The sequence below is a fragment of the Zea mays genome, chromosome 10, assembly GCF_902167145.1.
Source record: "Zea mays cultivar B73 chromosome 10, Zm-B73-REFERENCE-NAM-5.0, whole genome shotgun sequence".
Lineage (NCBI taxonomy): Eukaryota > Viridiplantae > Streptophyta > Magnoliopsida > Poales > Poaceae > Zea > Zea mays.
The window spans coordinates 101512558-101539081 of NC_050105.1; the positions used below are offsets into that span (position 1 = coordinate 101512558).

The 26524-nt window shown below is 44.9% G+C and overlaps 2 protein-coding genes across 3 annotated transcripts; one reads left to right on the top strand and one right to left on the bottom strand.

Annotated features, from left to right (window-relative positions):
- Positions 1-6022: 6022 nt before the first annotated feature.
- LOC100383578 (uncharacterized) lies at positions 6023-8093 on the bottom strand. Of its 2 annotated transcripts, NM_001357163.1 has the most exons (3): positions 7572-7974; positions 7089-7418; positions 6023-7009 (listed from the first exon to the last, which is right to left on the bottom strand). In NM_001357163.1, the coding sequence occupies exons 2-3, from the start codon at positions 7224-7226 to the stop codon at positions 6554-6556; spliced, it is 594 nt and encodes a 197-aa protein (NP_001344092.1). In that variant the 5' UTR covers positions 7227-7418; positions 7572-7974; the 3' UTR covers positions 6023-6553. The 2 variants fall into 2 exon arrangements, with proteins under 2 accessions (NP_001344092.1, XP_035819048.1); XM_035963155.1 differs by having other exon boundaries at positions 6031-7009; positions 7089-8093.
- A 651-nt stretch (positions 8094-8744) lies between these two features.
- LOC113604965 (uncharacterized) lies at positions 8745-12401 on the top strand. The gene is given in 5 exon segments (NM_001158198.2): positions 8745-9224; positions 10837-10939; positions 11772-11824; positions 11827-11941; positions 12150-12401. Coding segments are annotated over 5 exon segments (675 nt in total). The 5' UTR covers positions 8745-8952; the 3' UTR covers positions 12282-12401.
- The last annotated feature ends 14123 nt before the right edge of the window (positions 12402-26524 follow it).

The following is a 26524-nucleotide window of genomic DNA, read 5'->3' on the forward strand; positions in this document are numbered from 1 at the left end:
CATGTTTCCAAGGAATTTTCATTTTCCCAAAGAAAATTAGTTTATTTTTCCTTTGGAAAATGAGAATCTCTTGGGAAAATTTAGTTGCCAAACTAGCCCTTAAAAATATGTTGTCAAGGAATCAGTTCATTTTTCACAGGAACAGTAAAGGAAACGGAAAAAAATTGCCGCATTTCAAGGCCTCGGAAGTGACCATTGATGAGTGCAAGAAACGGTTGACATGTTTCAACTAGTTAACATTTGTTGGTCTCATTTGTTGGCTACTTCACATGTGTAGACGTTCAGGTTGGCAAGTCGGTTAGGTTCCGCTTCAACTAGTTAACATTTGTACTGAACTAAATGAACACGCTGAGAACAACTATCTCGTGGGATTTGATTAATCGTTCTGTTTGTAGGCTACTCTAACATGTAAAGACGACCTTAGTGAAGAGTTGAGACACGTTACAAGGAAACAATAACTGTAGGCTTTCTGTTTTGTGCGAGTATGGTTTCAGATGAGTTGATTCGCTAAACGACCACGCGCTCGGCCAGGATCCGCTGGTGGCCGGAGCCCCTCGCCCCCTCCCAGCATTTCACGCACATGACGGCCTGTCGCGTGCCGACACGTTGCACCTTCTTCGGACTTGACGTCCATGCCTTCTGGACGCACGGCCGCGCTTCGCGCTCACGAGTCACGAGTACGCTACTGGCGACGCCAAGCCCTCGTGAGGCCCTCCACAAACGCCCACGTAGCCTCGTCCGCGCTCTCCGTTGGGTCTCACGATACAGCGGTGCTCCAGTTCTTCCTCGCCTGCTGCTGGGATGGGAGCAGTGGCCGTTCTCACCGAGCCGACGCGACACGTATTGTGAGGGACCCGGCCCATTTAGGGGGTGTTTGGTTACCCCAAACTAAACTTTAGCCCCTATCACATCGAATGTTTGAACCTCCGTTCCGGGTATTAAATGTAGTCGGATTATAAAACTAATTTGTCAGCCGAAGATTAAAAGACGAGACGAATCTAGTCCAGTTGGTTGGGTCTATATTTCATACTCCTATTTGAAAGTCAAACGCTTGATGTGACCCGGGCTAAATTTTAGCAGAGGCAACCAAACACCGCCTTAGTATACGTCGGCCCAACTAGCTGAGGGGATATATAATGAGCAACAACAATTGAAGAGGGGGATATCCAGAAACAAATGAAATATGTTCTTCTTCCTTATCCACCTATCTTAGTTCTATACTGTCTTTCTCTATTTCTTCTCTGTAATTGCTACTAGTTCTTCTACCTCCTGCTGTAATCGCTACCAGTTCTGAGTTGAAGCAATCCATATCGCCAGCAGGTTGCTGACAATTGGTATCAAAGCTGTTGATCTCTGGACAATCTCGCTACGCTACCCACCTTCCGTCGAGCCGTGCGACCATGACGGGTGCGACCGATTCCAGTCTGGCAGGGGCGATGGAGGCGCAGTCGCAGGCGATGGAGGCGCAGGCGCAGGCGTTGGCGACTCAAGCCGCTTGCTTCAACAGATCTGTGATCTCCTTGATGCTCAGGATAGCCATTGGGGAGTGCTCGAACGGACGGTGTCCAGTAACGCCACCTCCATCGACCCCGACGAGGTGCTCGACAACCACTGCGTCGGCGAGCCCATCGCCACCTTCGCATCTGCGGCCGATGCTACCTTCTCCAGCACTGCCGGCGTCGAGTGTGGCACGATCCATAGCTACGCGGCTACTAACACCGAGATCACCGACAACTGGGGCAGCGACTTCAACGAAGGAGAAGACCTATTCGAGCCGAACAGACTGCGGCAACACGCGATGCTCGACGCCGTCACCGCGGACGTGCTTGAGGACTCCTCGCTCTCTGATACAAAGACCATGATCGGCAACCGCGGCCCCAACTTCCCTAACCTCGTCATCGCAGACCTCTTCACTGCTAGCATCAAAGGTACACCTCCCAAATGTTTGGTGAAATGCTTGAACGTCTTCTCAAGCAGCGACGGGCACCACGCGCGCGACGACGGACCTGTCTTCGACACACTGGGCAACGACGACATGGATGACCGCCACCACCTCCTCGGGCGGCGGAAACAGACTGCAGTAGCGGGCGACGTCGACGTCCGCCCTGGCCCTGCAGAGCGAGCAGCTGGCGTTGCCCTGGAGCCAGGCGTCGAAGCAGCCGACGCGGAAGACGTGGAGGAGCCGGGCGTCGAAGCAGCCGACGCGGAAGACGTGGAGGAGCCGCACCCCAACGTCACCGCGTTGCATGACGTGTACGAGGACGCGTGCGGCGTGCACCCGGTCCTAGAGCTCTGCTCATGCGGCGAGCTGTTCGATCGAATCAAGCACCTTGCCTCCGACCTCCATGTGCCTTCGATCCCGCCCATTCCCACCGCTGCCTTGTCGGTGCCCAAAGCGGCCGAGCTTGAGCTCTACGGCATCACCGACGACCTCCGTGAGTTCGTCAAGAGCATGACCATAAGCACGGTGGGACGACATGACCTGAGCTCGAAGGAGCTCGACAACCTGCGGATTCACTTTGCACGGATATGCACCAACGGCGAGAATGCGACGCTGGCGAAGTTCGAGCAGGTGCTGAAAGCGATGAAGCTAGAGGCGCTGAGCCCACTGGCGCCGCGCGTGTTCGACCTGTTCGACAATGCCACGTCCATGTCTGGAAGCAGAGCAACACATGCCAGATAGGCCATCACATGTGACCAGTTCAGCAATGAAAAGGGCTACACTATCAGCGGCTTGGGGGCAAGCCGCCATTTAAGGAGGGGGGAATGTGAGGGACCCGGCCCATTTAGTATACGTCGGCCCAACTAGCTGAGGGGATATATAATGAGCAACAACAATTGAAGAGGGGGATATCCAGAAACAAATGAAATATGTTCTTCATCCTTATCCACCTATCTTAGTTCTATACTGTCTTTCTCTATTTCTTCTCTGTAATTGCTACTAGTTCTTCTACCTCCTGCTGTAATCGCTACCAGTTCTGAGTTGAAGCAATCCATATCGCCAGCAGGTTGCTGACACGTATCCACAGTGTCCACATGCCCCCGGCATGGTCATAGGCGTGGTGGTCGTCTCTCCCGTTCCCCCTCCCCTCCATTTAAAGGCTACAGAAGCCATCTGCACGCTGCAACAACAGCCTCTACGCTACGGTTCCTTCTATCCTGAAGGGGCACGCTACTCCCATTCCGCCGCGCCCGTAGTCGCCGGTCCTCTTGCTGCTTCGTGCTCCCGCGCAATCAGTGAATACCTCCACGCGCAACGCCGCCCGTCGACTCCTCCATGGAAGCTGATCCGTCGCCGCCGTCGGCGTGCGCGCTGACTGAGTAGCTCGTGGAGAAGGTCGTGCTGCGCACCCCATCTGCTGACCCGGCGATCCTCGTCCATGCTGCACTCGTCTGCGCACGCTGGCGCATCGTGAAGGGCCCGCGGTTGCGCCGATGCTGCCGCAACCTTCACCGCGAGTGCGAGGGTCGCAGCCCCCGATGCTTGGCTTCCTCCCCAGCGCCGGCGCGGGGATTCGCTTCGTGCTCACGTCCACCTTCGGCCCCGCACGCTGGTGGATGGCGCGTGCTGGTCACCCTCCACGGCTGCGCCCTCCTGTGCAGTAACACCGGCCTCCACGCGTCCGTCGACTGTGAGCTTGTTGTTTGGGATCCCGGCCGCCGGACATAATGTTGTGGGACCCACAGGCTGGCCGGTAAAACGGTTGGCCTTTATTACTTCCGACGGGCCGAGGCGGCCGTCAGAGATAGGTTATTTCCGACGGCATAAAACCGTCGGACATAGGTTATCTCCGACGGTTCAATCCTTATGTCCGACGGCTTTGGCCGTCGGAAATTGTTCCTTTTACTGTAGTGCATATACTCGTCGGAGGAGGGCGTATCACTTTTTCTGGTCAGCAGTGGCATTCCGAATTTTAAGCCAATAATATTGAAACTAAAGATAATGGTGCATATAGCATCAAATATGCCCAAGTGGTCAAATCTGCAATTCTGATTTCTGAATGTGAACTCTATTTTGCTAGAAACCTCAGATTCTGAAGTTGATAAACTGTCCTTGGGGTATTCGAATTTGTTGTTGCAGTTAACTCTGAATACCGCACAGCAGCTAAGGTTATAACTTAGAACTCAAGCTGATAGCTGGACGCCAACTTATCATCCTTGTTTTGTACTTCAGTAAGTTCATCTATCCATTGCAAAATTTCTCACACTAATTTTGGTTAGTGCAGCTGATTGATGCAGTTAAAGAGCTGGACGAATAGATGAGATGGATAAGAAGCAGGTCTCTTCTTTACACACTATAAGTTCATCAAAACATTTGCATCTATTATACTGAACCATGCAATCTTAAGTTTATGGAAAGGCTATATGAAGAAAAAAAACAGAAATTGTACTGAACCATGCATCTATTGTTTTATCAGGTTGAACTTCCTCTGAAGCAACTGGAAACCATCTTGACATAATAAAACCAAGCTCTAATATCATTGTAAGAATCTATGGTAGGTTTTGTTAGTTTTACTGATAATGTTTTTCCTCTCATTTATTGCTAATGAATGGTCAATGAAAAACCAAAATTTTCCATACAAGAAATTGTTTTAGTATACAGTCTGGACTTATTCTTTTTCGAATGCAGACTGACTTTATTGCTCTCCTGAATTCAAATGGTTGATTTACTAGAAGACCCAAACCTTATTTTTGCTAACTGATACCAATGTAATAGACGATTTCCATGTTGTTAAAACTTTTTCTAAATAGAGTAAATACAGAGGCTTGAGTAAATTATGTTTGAAGTTATGCGTGCTAATTGTGGGACTGGTCGATATGTTTTTACTTTTTAGCAGCCTTTAAAAGGAAAGTTTATGGTTAGTTACATAATATTTATAGTACTGAAAAATAGCCAAGGAATCTGACTTGAGTAATTAATTAGGAAACTATGAGAAATTTATTTTGTATCATCTGACTTCCTTTATTCCCACGTCCGAAGATGACCTTCGGTATTGCACCTGTATTACTTAAAAGCAGACTAGAGAATAACTTTTAAGTTGGTATTTTGAGGACCTTCGGAAGAAGAAGCCTCCAAACACGTCCGATGAGTTCCACATCACCTAGCCATTGGAAATAGTCGTTATCGACCATTGAGGCCTCTGGGTATCCAGTGTGCCACCGGTGTTAACACTAGACTTGTCCGGTGCATCATACCTGACTCAGTTGCATTTGCATCCCTTATAGAGTGCCGTATCTGGTGCACCACCAGACATGTTCGATGCCCTGTAACTCCTTGGGTCACTCTGCAGAGCTCTCTGGGTAACCTGTCTAGTGCATTGTATCTGATGCACACTAAGACAATTGTGCACTTTGTCTTCAGCTCTTTTCTTATCCAGCCACAGTTGTCATTCGCGCGTGACACGTCCAGTGCCTTTTTGGTGTGCTGATTTTTTTGTTTCTTCGTGTTTCTTTGTTTGGGATTCTCTTATCTTGTGTATTAGGCTCTTGCATGATCTTGATAAATCTTCTATGAGTCTTCTAATGTCTTGCTTTGATGTACTGATATTCCGGATCTCGTTACCTTTGTCCAAGTTCATGCTACATCATTTGAACTATAAACAAAAATACTAGCAAACATATTATTTCAAATGGTTATGTTGCCCATCAAAATCCAAAAAATTTCAATCAAATGGTCGAGGTGCATTTTCCTTATAAGTAAAGGCACCTGCTGAACGATCATTATCTCTTATGCTCCGTTTAGATGTTGATATTAAAGAGCATGGAATTGAATTGAGTTCAATACCAAATCAACCATGATATTGAAATGAGATATAATTCCAATTATATTGTTTGGATGTCGCTGAATTGGAATTTGGAATTGTGCGGTCTAATTCCACGCAATACAGAGGGGTGACGCTTTGTATTGGGAGAGTGAGTTTCTAGTTAGTGTGCATCAGTGAACCTTCGACTAATAGTTTCTGTAGAATGAGAAAATATGTGTTTTGCTTGCCGAAATGACTGAGGTGCACCACACGTCCATAAAAACATGCCAAGTGCTTCAATTGAACACATCTCATTTGATGATCGTAAACCATAACTGTTAACTAAAATGTCATGCAAACTATAGAACACTGACCTTCTCATTCTAAACATATCATAACAACTCTCTGGATAACTGAGATGCCTCTGAACCCACTGATAACCAGTCTCCTGCACTTATTTTTTGCTTCTTTCCAGATGATGTACCGCAATCGAGCATTGCATAAGCTGCAATTGCAGCAGCTTCACACATCCAGTCACTTGAGTCACTTGAGTCACTTGAATTACTTGTTATGTCAGCTTCATTTGATTCACTTGAGGTGAAAGCCATCTGTCAACCATACAACATGAATAATATAACTCAACCATACAACATGAATAAATAGCAATACTAATCAAGCTCAAGATACAACATGAACAAATAGCATTACTAATCAAGTTCAAGATACAGCATGAATACATATAACTAGCTTATGTTTTTTCCTCTCCTCCCAAGTTCTCTTGAGCCATGCAAGCTTCCCTTCTGGAATCTTTAGTGTGAGAAACACATCTCGATACTCCTTCTTGATGAGAAGTTGAGTGGCATAGAAATGTCATCACTTCCTTCAACTATCCCAGCTGAGATAACTGATTCCATCATTTCTGTTATCTCTTGCCTAACATGATCATTAGGCGAAGATGTTGCGGAAGACTTGCTTGAACTAGCTTTTTCCACAAATGAATCCACAAAACGCTTGAACTGCATATCTCTAAAATTCTTCTTTGATTTTTTAATTGGGGATTTGTGATCAACACCTCTTTTTCTAGCTTGCTTGTCCTCAACACTTGGAGACACCTCCTCCACATCATCACTATCATTGGCAGGCAATCCTTCTTTTGCCCCTGGAGCCATAGCATATGCATTAGTGCAGGACACCCCATTAAACATTATTTCAAGATCTTCATTCTCCAATGCTGCAAGCCTAAACTTTTTGCATGCTGGCATGGCCTGAAACACAACAACTCTAATAGTTATAACAAGCAACATAACCATTTCATACAATAGAAACAAAGCCAAGGTTGCATACCTCTATCTTTTCTTCCCACCATTCGTCACTAGCTGTAATAGAACCAATCCTTGGATCTCTTCCTAACCCAGACACACTAAGGAGTAGTGTTTTCCATGTTGTAAAGTCAGATTTCAGTGCATCCCAACGGGTTTTCATTTGAACACGGGTGTAATTTCTGCCTGACCATTCATTAAACTTGGCTACAAGATTGGCGTACCCTTTGTTGTTCAAACAACCTTGTGGTCTATTATTTGTCAATACTTATTCCACACATATCTCATTAAAAATTCTAGCAGCACTGAGATCCCATTGAGCATTTGGTTTCCTGTTCTTTGGCATGTTATCCATCTATGCATGATAGGTTGAACTAATTATTCTTGGCTGTTCAGTGACAGAAAAATTGGAGACTTCCAACCTTCTAAATTGCAACTACTTCTTTGACAAAAAAATTACCAGTCACAATGTTCAGATTACCACAAAAGAAAGCACTGAACTAATTACCTTAGCGTCGATCTGGGACAAGCAGCTCGATCTGGAGCAGTTGGGCGTCGATCTGGAGCAGCAGCTCGACCTGGAGCGGTAGGGCGTCGATCTGGGAGCGGCAGGGCAGGGGCACAGAGGACGGAGGCCGGATTTGATCTGGAGCAGGCGTCGTCGATCTGGAGCAGGCGGACAAAGGACGGAGGACGACAACGTCGATCTGGAGCAGGCGGCGTCGAACTGGCGGCGGAGCAGGGGCACAGAGGTTCGCCGGAGAGGGCCAAGCAGGGTCCCGGAGACGAGCGGAGACAGGGGCTACGACGGTGCCCGGTTTCGGCGTCCAAGAAGAGGAGCTGCGCCGTTGCGGCTTGGAGACACGAGCGGGGAGAGGGGCTGAGGCTTGGGGAAAGTCGTGGCTAGGGTCTGGTGCCGTGGTGCGGGAGGGATGAGAGAAATCAGACCTTTTTATACTATGGAAAATGTGGGTAAATATGTATGAACTTTAGGGGTACTTGGACCGCATAAGCGGTGGAAAGCAGGGTGCCCCCCCCCCCCCCCCCCCCCCCCCCCGCTTGTGCTGCCCGCGGGTTTTACGAAGAAAAATTGCGCGCTGGTTTGCTCCACAGTTGGAGAATCTGGATGTTTGGCACACTAAGCGCTGGTTGAGAAGCGGAGCCAAACATGGCCATAGTCCAATTTCAGGGAATTGAGCCTCTGATTCCATATTCCAATTCCGTGTGCAACCAAACAACAGAATTTTGGAAAGTTGATTCTAATTCTCAATTTTGAGCTTCAATATCGACATCCGAACGGGATATTAGGCTATTGAATTTATGAGCATAAATTTTTCATTTTTGTGAGATTTTTTAGGAATTATCTTTTTTTCCCTAGTCGACTAACGTACGTGGAGACTTCAGCAGTCTACAATTAGATATTTCATTTCATGCATAATATAGACTCTCCGTTTCGTTTTAGTTGTCGCTGGATAGTGCAAAATTGAACTATCTAGTGACAACTAAAAAGAAACGGAGAGAGTATGTAGTATATTTCGGATTTCACCGTTATATATTCCATCATCCTAACGTCCTTATGATGTCATCAGCTGTGCCGGCCGGCCCAGGATCAATCAGGATACACACGCCCTGACGCCCATGAAGTCGTTGAGAGGTAGCCGTCAGCACCCACTTCACTTTCGGCGAATTGTCTACCGTGCAAGTGCAACTGCGGCACTCGTTCTGTGCCTGATGATGCTCTAGCCTCCGGAGATTCGATCGTATATATTCTCCTCCCTGGCCGTGTCCAACGAGTAGTAATTAGTTTGTTCCCGTGTCCGTGTTTTGGTTGAATAATAAATTGACGAAAGAGGGCCACGTATAGCTTAGAGAGAAGCTAGCTAGCTGAAATGGAGGCTAGCAGCCGCCGCCGCGTCTCACTTGTGCCACTGCTGCTGGTGATCATCGGGTGCTGTGCCTGCCGCGCCCAGATCCCGATCCCGGCGAGGACGGACGGGTTCGTGTACGGCGGGAAGCCGCCGGCGTGGGGCGAGACGGTGGTGGTAGAGGCGTTCTTGGACCCAGTGTGCCCCGACAGCCGCGACGCGTGGCCGGCGCTCAAGAAGGTCGTCGAGCACTATAGCTCACGCGTGTCCATCGTCGTTCACCTCTTCCCGCTGCCGTGAGTGCAACTTATTCCCTGTTTAGGTTATGCCTTATTTTTAGAATCTTATTATTAACCAAATAGCACTTAAATTCAAACCTGGTTAATAAAATTCTAGAACTTTACTTAAGAAAACAAAGATGATATAGTTATTACAGAGGATCGAGGCAATAGATATTGTATTCATATTCTGCTAATAAAAATAGTAGTTAAAACAGAAAAAAAAAAGTCAGAAATAATACAGAGTCAATGCTGTTGAGTATTTATGGCTGAAAGCCTGAATAAAAGTAATTTGAACAGTATATGGAGCCATTCATTATAGATAATAACTTTGCGACTTATCTTTTGTAGCCATTTGTCTTGCCTCAGTTATTCAGAGTTAGGCGTTCCCTTGTTTGGAGGTCGTTCACGTCCGCTCCGCTCTCATGATTTCGATCAATGGTCAACGCATATTTGACTCCTCACAACATGTAGTTTCTCTAACAAACTAAGGATTTGGTAGCTGGCCGAGATGGATGATTCAACATCTAAACATATTTTTTTTCTTTTTAGAGTCACCAACAATCCAAACAACTATAAATTAAGAGCGAAACAACTCCGTCTTACCATACTTCGAAACCAAATATTACCTAAATGATCTAATTGCCCTCGGTCTGGTGACAGTTGAATTGACCTGTGCATGCATGCCCGTGGATCGACTTTTTTTTTATAATGATATATGTCTTTTTAAAATAAACCAACAAATTAACTGTCTTATCTATGTATTTTTTGAGCCAAGTCTATTCTATATATTAATAGATAGTGTGAAATAAAAAACGTATATGACACATCAAACACAACAACCAGTTCACGTACTGACAGCAACCAAAGGAACCCAACTAGCTTTCCACTCTCCAAAGAAAAGGGTCACTCCACACGATGTAGCAACCGTCAAGAGATTTCTCCAAAGCGATATTTGCCGGTAAAGAAGGTACATGCACCTATTCCTAATCCTACCTAAGAATTAATAAAAAAAGCAAAGAAAAAAATATGAGATCCATCTAATCCCATTTATCAAACAGCAAAGTTTGCAGTTAGGTGCAACTTTGGCGATAGGAATTTGAAAAATAAATATCCCATGACATAATGTGCTTTGGGGCTTCTTGGTATGCATGAGTTACTTCACCAGGCCTAATTTGGCCCACTCATTTTTATAGGCACAAAGAAAAAGAGAGAGTAAGTGACCTTGCTTTTGGTGAATAGACCATGCCTGATTAAAAAAAAAACAAAGACAAAGCATCATTCACCTAACAAGAGATTCCAAGATTTGTTTATCTTACATTCATTTCTTGGCCACCACAAAAACCATAATCACCCCCAACTAATAATGTTGCTGCTCTTTTTTTCACGTTTTCATTTGAAATCCAAACAGAATACGTTTTCATTTGGTCCCTCTCTAGTGCTAGCAAGCAAATACCACAATTATGTTTTATTTGTCCCAACAGACCGAGATGGGAGGAATAAAAAATAAACATATATTAGACGAGCTTAAATAATGCAAAATACTATAATAGACGTTGCTTTTAAATTTTGAGTGTTGAGCTATGCAAAAAAGAAAAGGCTAAAAAAATTGACGATGTGAAATGTGCAGTTACCACAGCTATGCCTTCATTGCGTGCCGGTCAATTCATGCGGTGAACAAACTAAATCCGTCGTTCGTGTACCGTCTGTTGGAGAAGTTCTTCAAGGATCAGGTTCTATCTCTCTAGCCGTTGATGAATGAACACATAATAATATATAACTTCTACTATCCTGTTTTAAATTTTTCATCATGTTGATTTTATCAGGTTTATAGATCTTAGGGAATATATTAGGTGCAACCATGACATGAGGATAAAATGAAAAAATATTTTTAAAAAATATTCTTTTATTTAAAACACCCTCCTACCTCTGTCTAAATATTTTAGAAAATATCTTCCTATCTCCATTATTATGTCTTATTTGCATAGTTATAGCAATGAATACAGTTACACTTGGTATGTTTCTATTATTATGAGAATAACATAGATATCAGTACATAGGCGTGCATAGAAAAAGCTATAGTTATAGAGATGCAAAAAGATGATCAAATGAGAAATTTAAATTTACACCCCTAGTTTAGCACCACTGCTGTTTTACCCTTGTTTAGTTGTAAAAACGACCCATCCATTACTACTAGAGAAAGATAAAATTGAGCAGTATGCTAAACTAGAGACACAAATTTAAAAATCCCCTTTTACATCTAGAGAGGGATAAAACTGAGCGATAGTGTTGAACTAAGGGAACATATTTAAAAATTCCCCAAAACAATCCTTGTAGACTATAGCATGTATCACCATGCAACCTTTTGAACAAAATATCTATAAAAAATAGCAAATAATGTTACTCAAAATAATTTTATTAATCATGAAACACCAAAAATCAATTATCAAATAAGTCTCGGTCTATTTTTCTTACACCTAACATTAAAATTTGCTGCTGTATTTTTAATCCTACACAATCCTTGATGGAATAACAATTGTATCATTACAATCAATTTGCATGCAGGAACGTTACTATAATCAGCCAACATACGAAAAATCAAGAGCTACAGTGGTACGGTTGATGAAATAACCAAGAACCTTGTTGTGCCCATCATCGGTGAAACTAATTTGGCGGCATTCAGAGCAGGTTTTAACGATTCACATTCTGATCAGGCTACAAGGATATCTTTCAAGGTGAGAATTAATTACGACTACCATCGCTGTGTCAGTTTGTGCAAGGCTAATCTGTGGCTGGTCATAGACTAATAATATATTATATAGCTATCTTAATTTACAATAATATTTGTACTAGTTTATGATAAGGTTAATATACTTTATATTGATATTTATATAATGTGTTATACTAAATCAGTTATTATTTTCTCTCCTTTTATTCTTATAGAACGGCTGTGCACGAGGTGTGACCGGGACACCCTACTTCTTTGTGAATGGCATACCCATCAACGATTCAGGTTCTCCTCTGGAATACAAGGACTGGATTTCTATCCTGGGTCCCTTGGTTGGAAAGATGTAGCGCGGTTGCTAGTTTGTTCATCAATAAAGTCCTAGTAGAGAGTAAACAGACAAAAGCTGAATAATAAATAACATTAATCAGCATCGTCATTCTCAGAATAAAAAGAGTGCTAACTCTCATCGGATTCAAATTGTGTACAAGCAACAGTTCATTCTTTCAGGCAACATATCATGCGTGTGCAACTCTCCCGGATTCAAATTGTGGTTCACTTCATATTCGTTCTAAGTCAAACCACTGGAAATGTGATCAAGTTTATAGAAAAATATTAACATATAAAAGTTTAAACAAATATATTATCAAAATATATTATTTTATAGAGAGTTTAATAACTAAGTTTAGTTTAAAATAGAACCAAAACAAACTACAATTTGGAATAGGTGGAGTAAGAATTTAATGTTTTCCAGCTTTTTCATTGAAAACTATTTTTGAGGGTTTGAAAAATTATTAGTGGTCCCTAAAACCATAAATTTGAATAATAAGCATATTTCGAACTGGATCGGGAAGAAGCCCATTTGTTTCATTAAGTGCGTGTGCATACCGTGAAGCTGAGGATCGATCCATCCTAGTCGAGCGCTCGAGCGGTCTGATACATATATCGCGTGGGTCTGATACATATATCGCGTGATTGGTTGCACCGACTAATGCATCTAGGCCCATTGTGTTCCGTTGACCATGCTCGAGTTGGTGAATGGTTTCCTGCATGCACTCCGTGCATGCTTCTACGCGCAGATACAATCCAGGCAAAAAACACATATCCGTCTGCACACGTAGAGATATGGAGACAGAGCTTGAGTAGCCGCTTAGGCCGCCGTGAGCCAGGCGCTCTCTAGCTCAGAAACCAATCACGCGGATAACAATCCTAAAGCCCAGAAGAGCTGATCTCGCAAATAACATTGGTCTTATCTTTCTGTCATCGAACCTGGCCATGAAAGCAAACACATGTACAACTATTTATAAAGGAAAAAGTATATTTGACCATATTTAATTAAAAAGGCCGATTTGACTCTTCTAACTAGAAAACAGGAATTTACGTGTTTAGTTTGAAGAATCAATCCATTTTAGATAAAGTGGTGCATCATGAGTTTATTCTATAAATTTGGTGAAATAGACACATTTCTATATTATTACTAATTATTAGCCTGTGAGGAATGAAATGGTGATTGATCAATTCATTCCATTTCACAAACAAAACAAGAAAGTGAAGAGTGAAAAGATGATGGACTAGCTCATTACTCAAACCAAACATGTTGTTAATTTCTAAAACCGCCTGTTAACTTCTTGGGTGGTTTTTAAAGCGTTTTTTGTTCAATCACAAAAAAATCATCTATACCACTATAAAGTCCATCAATTTAAACTTCGCAAAACTCATCTAACCAAATCACCCCATATCCATAACCTCCACTAAATTATCACACCTGGTTTTGGGGGCATGTGTGCCAGGATCCATTTTCCACACATATGTTGACGTCACAAGTGTAATATATCAAAAGACAATGCAATAAAGACGTAAAAGAAAGTATAGTAACTTTATTACATCATCCAGACTTATAAGTCTCAAATAGTATCAGCATCAAAGTACAACAGATATAACATGGGCAATCTTCCACAGGAAGATGACTGGCGCATCGCTAGACTTAGTACTCATTGTCACCATCATCACAGTCTTCCTCATCAGCTTCTGATAAAAAATTTAGCAAGGGGTGAGCTCACTTATGGTGGGGGCCTCAGTAAGTGGGAGGAGTAATGCAAGGTTAACAAGGTAGGCTATGGTTAAGCGGTAAGCATTTTAGTTGGTCAATATTTTATTAACAACACCTAACTTACTAATTGTAAGTGTATCCCAAAATTCTCAACTAATCATAAGCATATGATTATATCAAAAACACTTAAGTGAAACCACTTAAGCAAACCATTTATAAATCATCAGATCACGATTTATTCTCCATCTTTAAGTTCAATTATCATGTGAGGGTCCAGGTTGCTCTTAACCGTGAGCACGACTGACATATCAGTTTTACACTCTGCAGAGGTGGTACAACTTTACCTGTAAGCCATGTATCCCATATAGCCTAGGTTGTACGGACCCGTAAACACCGCCGAGGTGAATGGATATGGATCCATTATGAGGCTTTCACAAAATATCCTTATTACAAAGCCACCCGCTAAGGTTTCCACGTTAGTATTGGTGACCCTTTGGGGCAAGTAACTTAGCCAAGACTACCACCCCATGTTAACATGAGCTGCCACCAAACCACTGCCACCCCCTCTTGCCCATCTTTCAGGTAGGGTTGCTAAGCACTAAGTCTATAAAGCTATTTACCAAAGCCAGGGCCATGATAGCACTCGTGGTTGCACTGTTTTCCTAGGTGATCACTCCATGTTCCGTTTAATACAACATGATCTTGTTTAACCATCGAGTTAACATCATAATATAAATTCCATTTCTGGAACAAGAGTATCATTAAAGAGTGACATCATAATGATCAAGTTGAGTAGTAGCACATTTACTAAGCATAGTGTTTATCCTAGGGTAATCAAGGAATAGGGTTGATATTTCTAGGTAATCCTATTTAGGCAAATCTCATCAAATTTATGTAGATATCCAAAAGTAAACATTATTATATGCATTATTTGGGTACAAACAGAAATGCAGAGGGATAATCCACTTGCCTTGCTCAAAGGTGTCCTGCGGATCGTCTTCAAACGTATTTTGGTCTTCTACCCTGAAATCAGCTTTTAATATAGATTCGCATATCGTACATACAAAAGAAAACATTCACCAAATAAATAAACATACACCATTACATGAATAACATTCACCATACAACCCATACTTAAAAACAATGTCTAAAATAAAACCTGGTTCGTAATCATATCATTAGTCTACACGTATTGACATCCATTTGCTACTATATAAAATATAAACTCTACCTTTTAGATTGCCACTAGTAAAAGCTATATGGAAATTCAACTTCAAAAGTGCTCTACATAACATAGTGAAAGTCGCCTAGAGGGGGGGTGGATAGGCGAAACCTAAAAATTATAACTTTACACACCAACTAGATCCCTTGATTAGTGGTTAGAACAAGATTCACAATTATCGGAGTATAAAACTAAGTCCTTTGCTTGCAACGAGTATTGATTTCAAAGAGTGCGGAATTTAATCAATAGCAATACTACTAGAAATGAGTGGAGAATAATGCAAGGAGGCTTAGATAAGAAGAGGATAAATACAAGTTCTTTCTTGCAAGGAGTTGCTTCTCTAAATGAGAATTTAACTTGAAGCAACACAAAATAATATTAGCAAAGAGTAGCGCAAGAGAACTTAGAAAGGAAGAGAACAAACAAATCACAATCAATAAATACACGAGACACGGGTGATTTGTTTTACCGAGATTCGGCCCTCGAAGGCCTAGTCCCCGTTGAGGAGTCCACTAAGGACGGGTCTCTTTCAACCCTTTCCCTCTCTCAACCGATCCCCAAGATCGGCAAGCTCTTCTTCTTCTCAAGGATCACTTAAGACCCCGCAAGGATCACCACACACTTAGGTGTCTCTTGCTAGCTTTAAAAGCCTCCAAAACTTTGGAGTAAGTTCAATGGGAGTCAAAACTCCACGCACAAATGAACACAAGACGTAGCACACACTATCTCTCAATGAATCTCACAAGGCACTAGAGCTAAACTCACACGAGAGGCTTTCTTTTGCTTGCTCTCTCTTTTGTGGCACTTGTGTGGGTTGTAGTGATCTAAATCTTGTGTATAGGATGGATCAATGAATAGAAGAGGTTGGAAGGGCTTGGATATGTCAACTATGTGACTTGGAATGTTGCTTGGGCTCCCACACCTTGAAGTGGCCGGTTGGGCTGGTATTTATAGCCACCAACCAAATTGTAGCCGTTGGAGAAGGCTGCTGGCAAAGGGCGCACCGGACAGTCCGGTGCGCTGCCACGTCACCTTGTCGTTAGGGCCTGGAGCTGGTCGACCGTTGGAGGCTTTGTCCTTATGTGGCACCGGACAGTCCGGTGCCCCTCTGACCTGTTGCTCTGACTTCTGCCGTGGAACTGTGCTGCACTGTTCATCCGTCAGAGTCGACCGTTGCGCGCAGATAGTCGTTGCTCCGCTGGTGCACCGGACAGTCCGGTGAATTATAGCGGAGCTGCGCCTGGGAAATCTGAAGCTGAGGAGTTTGAGTTGGTTCACCCTGGTGCACCAGACACTGTCCGGTGGCACACCGGACAGTCCGGTGCGCCAGACCAGGGCACACTTCGGTTTCCTTTTTGCTCCTTTCTTTGAAGCCTAACTTGCTCTTTTTATTGGTTTGTGTTGAACCTTTAGCACCTGTAGAATGTATAATCTAGAGCAAACTAGTTAGTCCAATTATTTGTGTTGGGCAATTCAACCACCAAAATCATTTAGGAAAAGGTTTGACCCTATTCCCTTTCAATCTCCCTCTTTTTGGTGATTGATGCCAACACAAACCAAAGCAAATATATAAATGCAGAATTGAACTAGTTTGCATAAGGTAAGTGCAAAGGTTACTTGGAATTAAACCAATTTACATTTCATAAGTTATGCATGGATGCTTTCTTCTAATTTTAACGTTTTGGACCACGCTTGCACCACATGTTTTGTTTTTGCAAAATCTTTTGGAAATTATTTTCAAAGTCTTTTTGCAGAATAGTCAAAGGTAAATGAATAAGATTTTGAGAAGCATTTTCAAGATTTGAAATTTTCTCCCCCTGTTTCAAATGATTTTCCTTTGACTAAACAAAACTCCCCCTCAATGAAATTCTCCTCTTAGTGTTCAAGAGGGTTTTAGATATTATTTTTGAAAGGGGTCATACCAATTTGAGATTATATCAAAAATAAGATACCAATCGAAAAACTTCTTTAAATTCCAATTGAAAGACTACATTTTGGAAATTGGTGGTGGTGCGGTCCTTTTGCTTTGGGCTAATACTTTCTCCCCCTTTGGCTTGAATCGCCAAAAATGGATACTTGTGAGTGAAATATAAGCCCTTTTTACATTCTCTCCCCCTTTGGCGAACAAAATATGAGTGAAGATTATACCAAATTGGAGAGCTGGCGGAATACTGGCAAGGAAGGATAATACCGAAGATGTAGAGTGGAAGCGATGTCTTTGCCGAATACTCCATTTCCCTTTCAATCTAAGACTTAATACACGAGATGCTCATAGAAACATATTAGTCTTAGCCTTGGCACAATAGAGATAGGAAATATGCAAATGCACCAAAGGAAAGAGACATGATTAAAAGGATATGTCAATTAAGCTTAAATAGTTCTATATAATATAGATTAATCCCCCTAAATATGTGCCTTGAGAGGAATACAGATTTGGCCTTAAATGCCAAGTGCACATAATTAGGTTAATGAGAACATATCTTTATAATAGAAACTGTGAAGTGCAATGTGTCATAATAAAAGCGTGATGCTCATGACAGACTATGCACTTATGAAAGCATGTTGGAATCATTTTAAACATTTATCCTTAAGGATTTCAAAGAGACTTAAGGACCCTCCACCTTTGAAACGAAGGTAGCTTATCCTCGTTACAAAGTTAAGCTTTAAGCTCTTTGACAATAAAATCACTTCACCTAGTTGCAACAAAAGTGCATTAATGCAAGAATGAAAATTTTTGAGAGGTTGAACTAGGATTGAAGCAGGAATATACATATACATGCTTTCTCTTCCTTTTATACAAGATATGCAAGGAATGTAGAAGTTTTAGGTACATGTGTAAATGAGAGGAAGTGGTTTTACCCTTTTGTACCTTCACATAGAGATGCTCTCTTCATTATGCTTAGACCTTAGTCTTAGGTATTTAAGACCTATATTCAAGACAGTGTATGGAAATATTTTGCAGAAGAGAGGGTTCTACAACTAGTGATCCTTCTTAAGTCATTATTATTATATATCAAGTAGATTACAAATTGCATAAATATATCATGAATTCTCCTTTTAACTTAGTGCATATCAAGAGAGATAATGATTGAAATTATATGAGGCACTAAGAAACATAATCGTTAATTGAAGTTATTCAATGATCAAACAAACAACATATGCGATCAAAAGAATAACATAGGCATTAGATCATTAAAGAAGCTTAAAACAGGAGAATCCAGTAAATATGCTACTTTAACAATGAAAGCTACAATCCTTGATAAAGGAGACATTACTTTACCAAGATGGATTGATATGTAGTAGCATACTTCATGAGAAAATTGTTCTTATACATGAGACTATATGAGATTACTAAGATAAAATGTTAGTCTCAATATAATCAAGATATAGAAATAGGCTCCCCCTAAAGATATGCATCAAGAAATTGAATGAATTGGATAGATGAACTCTCTTTTAAAGACAAATAGGGAGAAACATTATTCATCTTAATCAAGGCTTATAAAATTTGCAATAAATAATTTATGCCTAGTATTCTCACAATGAAAAAAGATTTAGAATGCTTACAACCACACCATTGATTGTTTTGAAGATCTCATTATCCAAGTAGGTGTTGTTGCTCTTGATGTCTTCCTTTCATTTAAGTGTCCTCCCTTTATAGTTGACTCTTTTTCCTTCCAAACTTATTGAAAATACTCAAGAGAGATGTTAATAGCACAAGGGAGTATATGATGAAGAATGATTTCTTTTAGATAAGGAATATAAACAATTCATCATTCACAAGTCACACAGACATGAAGTAAAATCCTTAACATTAGTGCACATTATTAGAAAAGAGGAATAAGCACCTTTTAAATATCTTAATCAATCATAAGAATTTTACTTCTTCATATTGAATTTATTATCATGACTTAAAAGCATATCAATATGAGAACAGATATAGCAAAGACATGAATGAGATTCTATTGGATAAGTGCATTTTATGAGAATGAGATTGAATGCACATCTGGCTGGCTTAAGTCCAATAAAAAAAATCTATTCTTCACATAGGTAGAATTTAGAGTGAATAACCATTGATGGGAACTATATTTGATTAAGAAGATGAGTTTCCATACCTTTGCTTTTACCTTTCTTCCTTTGGGTGAAGAGTAACCCTTGAGGCTTGCGGCTTGCACTTACTCTCTTGTAGATTTTCATAAGTAAGCTCAAGAGATATGTCATTAGTAACACAAGCACTAGTTTCCCTTTGAGTAATCATTTCGATAAGGAATGGAAAATAGATTTGTCGGGGACCATAATTAGGGGTACCCCAAGACTCTTAAACTCGGCTGGTAAACACCATCAGCACAAAGCTGCAAAGGCCTGATGGGCGCAACACAGGACAAAGCTCTGTCCGCTCAAGGGACACGATCTCGCCTCGCCCGAGCCCAGCCTCGGGCAGGAACAGCACACCCAGGCAGATTCACGCCTCGCCCGAGGGCCTCCTCAAGCAACGGGCGCACCTCCGACTCGCCCGAGGCCCAGCTCGGGCAGGCTTCGCGGAGAAGCAACCTTGGCCAAGATCGCCTCGCCAGCCGATCGGATCGCATGAGCATTCACTGCAAGGATCGCCTGACACCTTATCCTGACGCATACTCTTCAGTCGACAGAGCCGAAGTGACCGCAGTCACTTCGCCCCTCCACTGGCTGACTTGACAGGAAAACAGCGCCGCCTGCGCTGCTCCGACTGCTGTGCCACCCATCAGGGTGAGGCTGACAGCCGCCAAGTCCGGCCTCAGGCGCCATAGGAAACTCCGCCTCGCCCGACCCCAGGACTCGGACTCAACCTCGACCTCGGACGACGGTCTCCGCCTCGTCCGACCCCAGGGCTCGGACTCAACCTCGACCTTGGATGACGGTCTTCGTCTCGCCCGACCCCAGGGCTCGGACTCAACCTCGACCTCGGACGACGGTCTCCGCCTCGCCCGACCCTAGGGCTCGGACTCAACCTCGACCTCGGACGACGGTTTCCGCCTCGTCCGACCCCAGGGCTCGGACTCAGCCTCGACCTCGGAGGAGCCTCCGCCTCGCCCGACCTTGGGCTTGGACCGACCACGTCGTAGGGGGTACATCATTACCCTACCCCTAGCTAGCTCAGGCTACGGTGAACAAGACCGACGTCCCATCTGGCTCGCCCCGGTAAAACAAGTAATGATGACACCCCGCGTGCTCCATGACAACGGCGGTTCTCAGCCCCTACGGAAGCAAGGAGACGTCAGCAAGGTCCCGACAGCCCCGACAGTTGTGCTTCTACAGGGTTTAAGCGCTCCTCCGACGACCACGACATCACATGAACAGGGCATCAACACCTCTCCGACAGCCACGTCGGCATGTACATAGGACTCTGGCTCCTCTCTGCCGGACACGTTAGCACACTGCTACACCCCCCATTGTACACCTGGGCCCTCTCCTTACGTCTATAAAAGGAAGGTCTAGGGCCCTCGTACGAGAAGGTGGCCGCGCGAGAGAACAGGCTGACGGATAGGCTCACTCTCTCCCTCGCGAACGCTTGTAACACCCTACTGCAAGCGCATCCGTCCTGGGTGCAGGACAACACGAGCCGCGGTTCCCCTTAGCGTTCCCCCTTGTGTTCCGTCTCGCGCCGACCCATCTGGGCTGGGACACGCAGTGACAATTTACTCGTCGATCCAGGGACCCCCCCGAGGTCGAAACGCCGACAATTGGTGCGCCAGGTAGGGGCCTGCTGCGTGTTGACGAACAACTTCCCGTCAAGCTCCAGATGGGTAGTCTCCATCAACCTCTCCAACCCGGGACGCTGCTCCGTTTCGGGAGTCTCGAGTTCATGTGCCTCGACGGCAGCTACGACATGGTACTCCTTCCTCCGCCGCGCGACAACGACAATGGCGGCCTTCAGCCTGCCCGACGGCGGTGGAATCGACGACGTCTTTCCTGCATGGCGGAAGAGCAGCATCCGGGTCTGTCCCATCACCTTCCCCGTCGACGGAGGAGGAGGCGGGGCAACCATGGCCAAGCAGGAGGCGGCACCTCGTTGGCTGTCGAGCGAGTCGACGACGCCGGCGCCCCAGCGGGGGACACATCGGGCGTCGACCTCGCGTCTGAGATGAAGACGTGCATCGTTTCCTCGCAACACACCAACCCCAAGCGGACGGATGATGCCAGCACGCTCGCGAAGGACTTGCTGGGCGTTAGCCTCGAACCCGAGATAACGGTGCAGTCCGTCCCCGACGCGACTTCGTCACCATCCGTCGATCAAGAGGTACCGTCCGTTTTCCATCCTGTGCCTTTTAGATTCAGCTTTGACCCACCAAGCGACCCCGCTTCGGTGGACGCTTTCATAAAGGCATACCCAAACCTTCCGGGGTACCATATGTGGTCAACCTGGGACCGACTGACGGCCGTCTCGACCTATGGGCCCCCCGGGTTCCGAGGAAGAAGACGAGCCCGACTATGGTTGGGATTTCTCCAGGCTCGGTAACCCCAGTGCCATGCGGGACTTCATGACCGCATGTGACTACTGCCTCTCCGATTGCTCCAATGGTAGCCACAGCCTCGGCGACGAAGACTGTGGCCCAAGTCGCGAATGTTTCCACATCGATCTAGGGGGTCTCGACGAAGGCAACCACCTTGGTATGCCGGAGGACGACGATCCCCCTAGGCCTACGCCTCGTGTTGACATCCTTCGGGAGCTAGCTGTGGTCCCAGTCCCTGCAGGGGGTCAGGACGCACAGCTTGAGCAAATCCGTGAGATCCAGGCCAAGCTCGACGAGGAAGCAGGACAACTTGTATAGCTCCGGCAGAACATCGGGCAGGAGTGGGCAGGCCGAGCTCCGGCCGGAGAAGCGCGTCATCTGGCCCAGGACGTCCAGCACCGCATCACCGACGATGCCAGGGCAAGGCTGCCCTCGGCTTCCAGTGGGGTCGGCCAGAACCTGGCTGCAGCAGCAATACTACTCCGAGCGATGCCGGAACAATCCACCACCGAGGGCGACGTATCTTGGAAGAGCTCAAGAATCTCCTGGAGGATGCCGCGGTCCGACGGGCCGAAAGCTCTGCCTCCCGAAGGCAGGGGTACCCCCCGGAGCATCGCGCCGCGACTTCCCGATTCATGCGGGAAGCCTCGGTCCACACCGGGCGCACGCGGGACACAGCGCCTACAGACCCGGGTCGCCTCGGCAACGAGCACCACCGCCGCAACCGTCGAGCCCACCTCGACGAGAAGGTGCGCCGAGGCTACCACCTTAGGCGTGGGGGACGCTACAACAGCGGGGAGGATCGGAGCCCTTCGCCCGAACCACCCGGTCCGCAGGCTTTCAGCCGAGCCATACGACGGTCGCCGTTCCCGACCCAGTTCCGAAACCCGACTACCATCACCAAGTACTCGGGGGAGACAAGGCCGGAACTGTGGCTCGCGGACTACCGGCTGGCCTGCCAGCTAGGTGGAACAGACGATGACAACCTCATCATCCGCAACCTCCCCCTGTTCCTCTCCGACGCCGCCCGAGCCTGGCTGGAGCATCTGCCTCCTGCGCAGATCTCCAACTGGGACGACCTGGTCAAAGCCTTCACCGGCAACTTCCAGGGCACATATGTGTGCCCTGGGAACTCCTGGGATCTCCGAAGCTGCCACCAGCAGCCGGGAGAATCCCTGCGGGACTACATCCAGCGATTTTCGAAGCAGCGCACCGAGCTGCCCAACATCACCGACTCAGATGTCATCGACGTGTTCCTCGCCGGTACCACTTGCCGCGACCTGGTGAGCAAACTGGGTCGCAAGACTCCCACCAGGGCGAGTGAGCTGATGGACATCGCCACCAAGTTCGCCTCTAGTCAGGAGGCGGTCGAGGCCATCTTCCGGAAGGACAAGCAGCCTCAGGGGCGCCAGCCAAAAGACGTCCCCGAGGCGTCCGCTCAGCGCGGCACCAAGAAGAAGGGCAAGAAGAAGTCGCAAGCGAAACGCGACGCCGCCGACGCAGACCTTGTCGTCGCCACCGAGCACAGGAACCCTCGGAAGCCTCCTGGAGGCGCTGTTGGGGACTTGTTCTCAAATGCTATGAGTTAAGAACAAGGCAACACAGAAAATGTTAATCGATAAAGTCCTTCGTCCTTCGAAGCATTATTTCCCTTAGGATATAATGATTTTCGGACGAAGGTTATGAAGGACGTACCTTCATAAACACAGCATACAATGATGTAGAATGAAACACAAGAAATATGAGGGATAACATAGATAATTATATATTATTATCAACTTATTATTATTGCGAAGAAACAGTAATGACATCGAATTACAAATGTACCTTTCAGCTTGAAGGGAGATGAAAGTACAGGTGTGACACAAAAGCAAATGCCAAAATCCGCGTGAATAGTACGGGGGTACTGTTCACCTATTTATAGACACGGGACACAGCCCATACAAAATTACATTCATGCCCTTTACATTTGGTAATAATTCTATAGTGTTCCACCGAGGTCTGAATAGCCTTTTCATCTTTAAGTCGGTTTCATTTTCTGCTAGCACGCCGAAGCTTTCCCGCTCACACCTTCGGCGCTGTATCAACCTTCGTATTATTTTAGGCTTCTCCTACTGTGATTCCGACTCGAGTCCGAAGGTACCTGTTCACACATTATGCTCCAGAAATACTGTTAAATCCTGTTTTTGAGGACCTTCGTAAGCCGAAGGCCCCCAACAGTAGCCCCTCGCAATATTAATTTGTTTTCTTTAAAATAATAAATTCAGATTGCGACATGGACGAAGGTTTTAAGCCGAAGGTCCGAAAAAACACCTTCCCTTTGCTAGAATAGCAACATTCACTGACAGGCGGGGTCTCTCAATTTTCAACGCACTGGGCGTATAAATAAGATCATACCGCAAGCTCATTTGGCACGCTCTCTTGCCATCTGCTCCCGCTCACTCAATTTTTAGCTCTTGCGCACCAAGATTTGCTTAGCTTTTAAGTTTTGAAGCTTCAACATTGAAAACAGTTTTTTAGTGCTTCCGAAGATGTCTGAAGATAAGAAGGCTGCTGCCGAGATGAAGCTGAGTCTCGATGAAGAGAAGAATCTGGGGTTTCTTATAGCAATGTCGAAGACCAATACAGAAAAAATTACCAAAGAGATTTTAGAAGGTTTGTCTGAAGATACTGATGACAGCGACAGTTATGATGTGGATAGTGGTGGTGAAGACTCCGAAGATCGCCCTTGGCGACCAAGCCACGCGGTTTTCGGCAAATCAAGCATCAAGGAAAATCATATTGTCAACATGAGAGGAAGGTATTTCCGGGACTTGTCCGTTGTTAGGGCCGACGAAGGAGAAAAGACTTGTCCGAACCCTGAAGAAAATGAAGTTGTAGTGTACCGAAGCTTTTTGAAAGCTGGACTTAGATTTCCCCTGAGCAACTTTGTCGTAGAGGTGCTGAAAATATTCGAAGTCTATCTTCACCAACTTACCCCCGAAGCAATCATAAGGCTGAATATCTTCGTATGGGCCGTGAGAAGCCAAGGTTTGGAGCCTGATGCGAAAAGTTTCTGCAATATACACGAATTATCATACGAGACAAAACCTTGGGGTAAGGAACAGTATCACAATAATTTTGGCTGCTACAGTTTCGTTTCTCGGTCTGGGTCAAGCTGTCCCGTGCCAACCTTTCAGAAGAGATGGCCCGACGACTGGATGACAGAATGGTTTTATGTGAAGAATGACCTGACAGTACGAGAAGATATCAAAGGTATAATTATGCGCCCTATTTGGCAAAGCTTCGGCCTGCGGAGGCCGAAGGTTGAAATGAATGAAGCTGCCGAAGAATGCCAGAGAGCCTTCGGTGTTATTTGTTCTTTTATTGGAACGAGAGATTTGGTACAAGAGCATATTGCCTTCAGAGTATGGCCGCTCGCGGAGAAATGGGAAATGCCGCAAGAAACCATAAAGGAGGCTGACGAAGGTGGACTTATCAGGCTGAAATACACTTTCAAGTTCGGAGATAAATTCGTTGAGCCAGATGATGACTGGCTGAAAAGCATTGAAAATTTAAGTGATGAACTGCTTGGGGCTTACTCGAAGGCCGAAGATACTGCATTGTCAGCAGCCTTCGGAGGCCGAAAAAAGAAAAGACTTAACCGGGTGTTTGACGCAATCGGGTTTGTCTACCCTGATTATCGTTATCCCATTCGAGGGCAGAAAAGAAAAAGCACAACCTCTGCGAAAGAAGAAGCTGCAACTGCTTCTAGTGAGCCAGCACCGAAAAGGAAAAAGATAAAGGTCCTCACACATCGACCACGCTATATTGAAACAGCCTCGGTGCCTGAGTTTGCCGGAGAGACCTCTTCGGCCACCGAAGCTGAAAAACCAATCAAGCCAACCTTGCTGCCAGAAGTCGCAGAAATGGTCGAAGAGCCAACAAAAACAGAATTGGAAAAACCAAAGATTTTGTTATCAGAGACCAAAGAGATGGCCGAAGCGCCATCGTCAGAAAAAATGAAAGAAGCAAAAGGATCAACTGAAGGATCAAAAATATCAGAAATTTTAAGTCCTTCAGCAAATGTTGAGATAACAAAAATCCAAAAGGGGCCAGCGGTGACTCCGAAAAGGAAGAGAATGGTCAATGTGTTAGATGTCCTGGAAACAATTAAGTCTTTAAGCACAACTCCGAAGAAGACTGTTGCAACTTCCGAAGCAAAATCTGAAATTTCTGATACTAAGGCTCTAGAGCAAGAAACTGAAGCTGAAGCTGAGCCCTCAGAGCCCACGAAAGTAAAATCCTTGGAAACCGAGGAAGAAAGAATAACGGAGCCAATTTTTGCTGAAGAAATCAGTGCTGTTGCCCCCGAAGCATCCCCCAAAGTCCCTGATTATATCGTTCGTCATGCTTCGGGGAAAAAATTATCAGAAAAAGAAAAGCAAGAGGCCCAGCTTTACGCCCAAAAACTGAAGTATCCGAAGGGGGCGTTAATATTCAACGGCAGTGGAGAAGAGGACTTTTTGTATTGTCTCCCTGACAGCAAGGAGATTTCTGTCTGTCGGGAGATGAGCAAGAGCTTCGGATTCCCAACACTAGAAGATGGGCTCTCTGTGCTGTCGAAAAATGATCTGGCCGACAGCCTGGCATACAATAGCTTAAAGGTACAAAAAATAAGATCTTTGTACTTTTTCTTGAGATCAAATTTTTTCGTTTGCTTAAACCTATTGACGCACACACATTCTTCCTTGCAGGGCCTTATACTTAGCAATGCCCTCAGGGCCCAAAAAGATGCCGAAGGATGCGCTATTGCCCTGAGCAACCTTCGTTCCGAAGTAATTGAACTAAGGA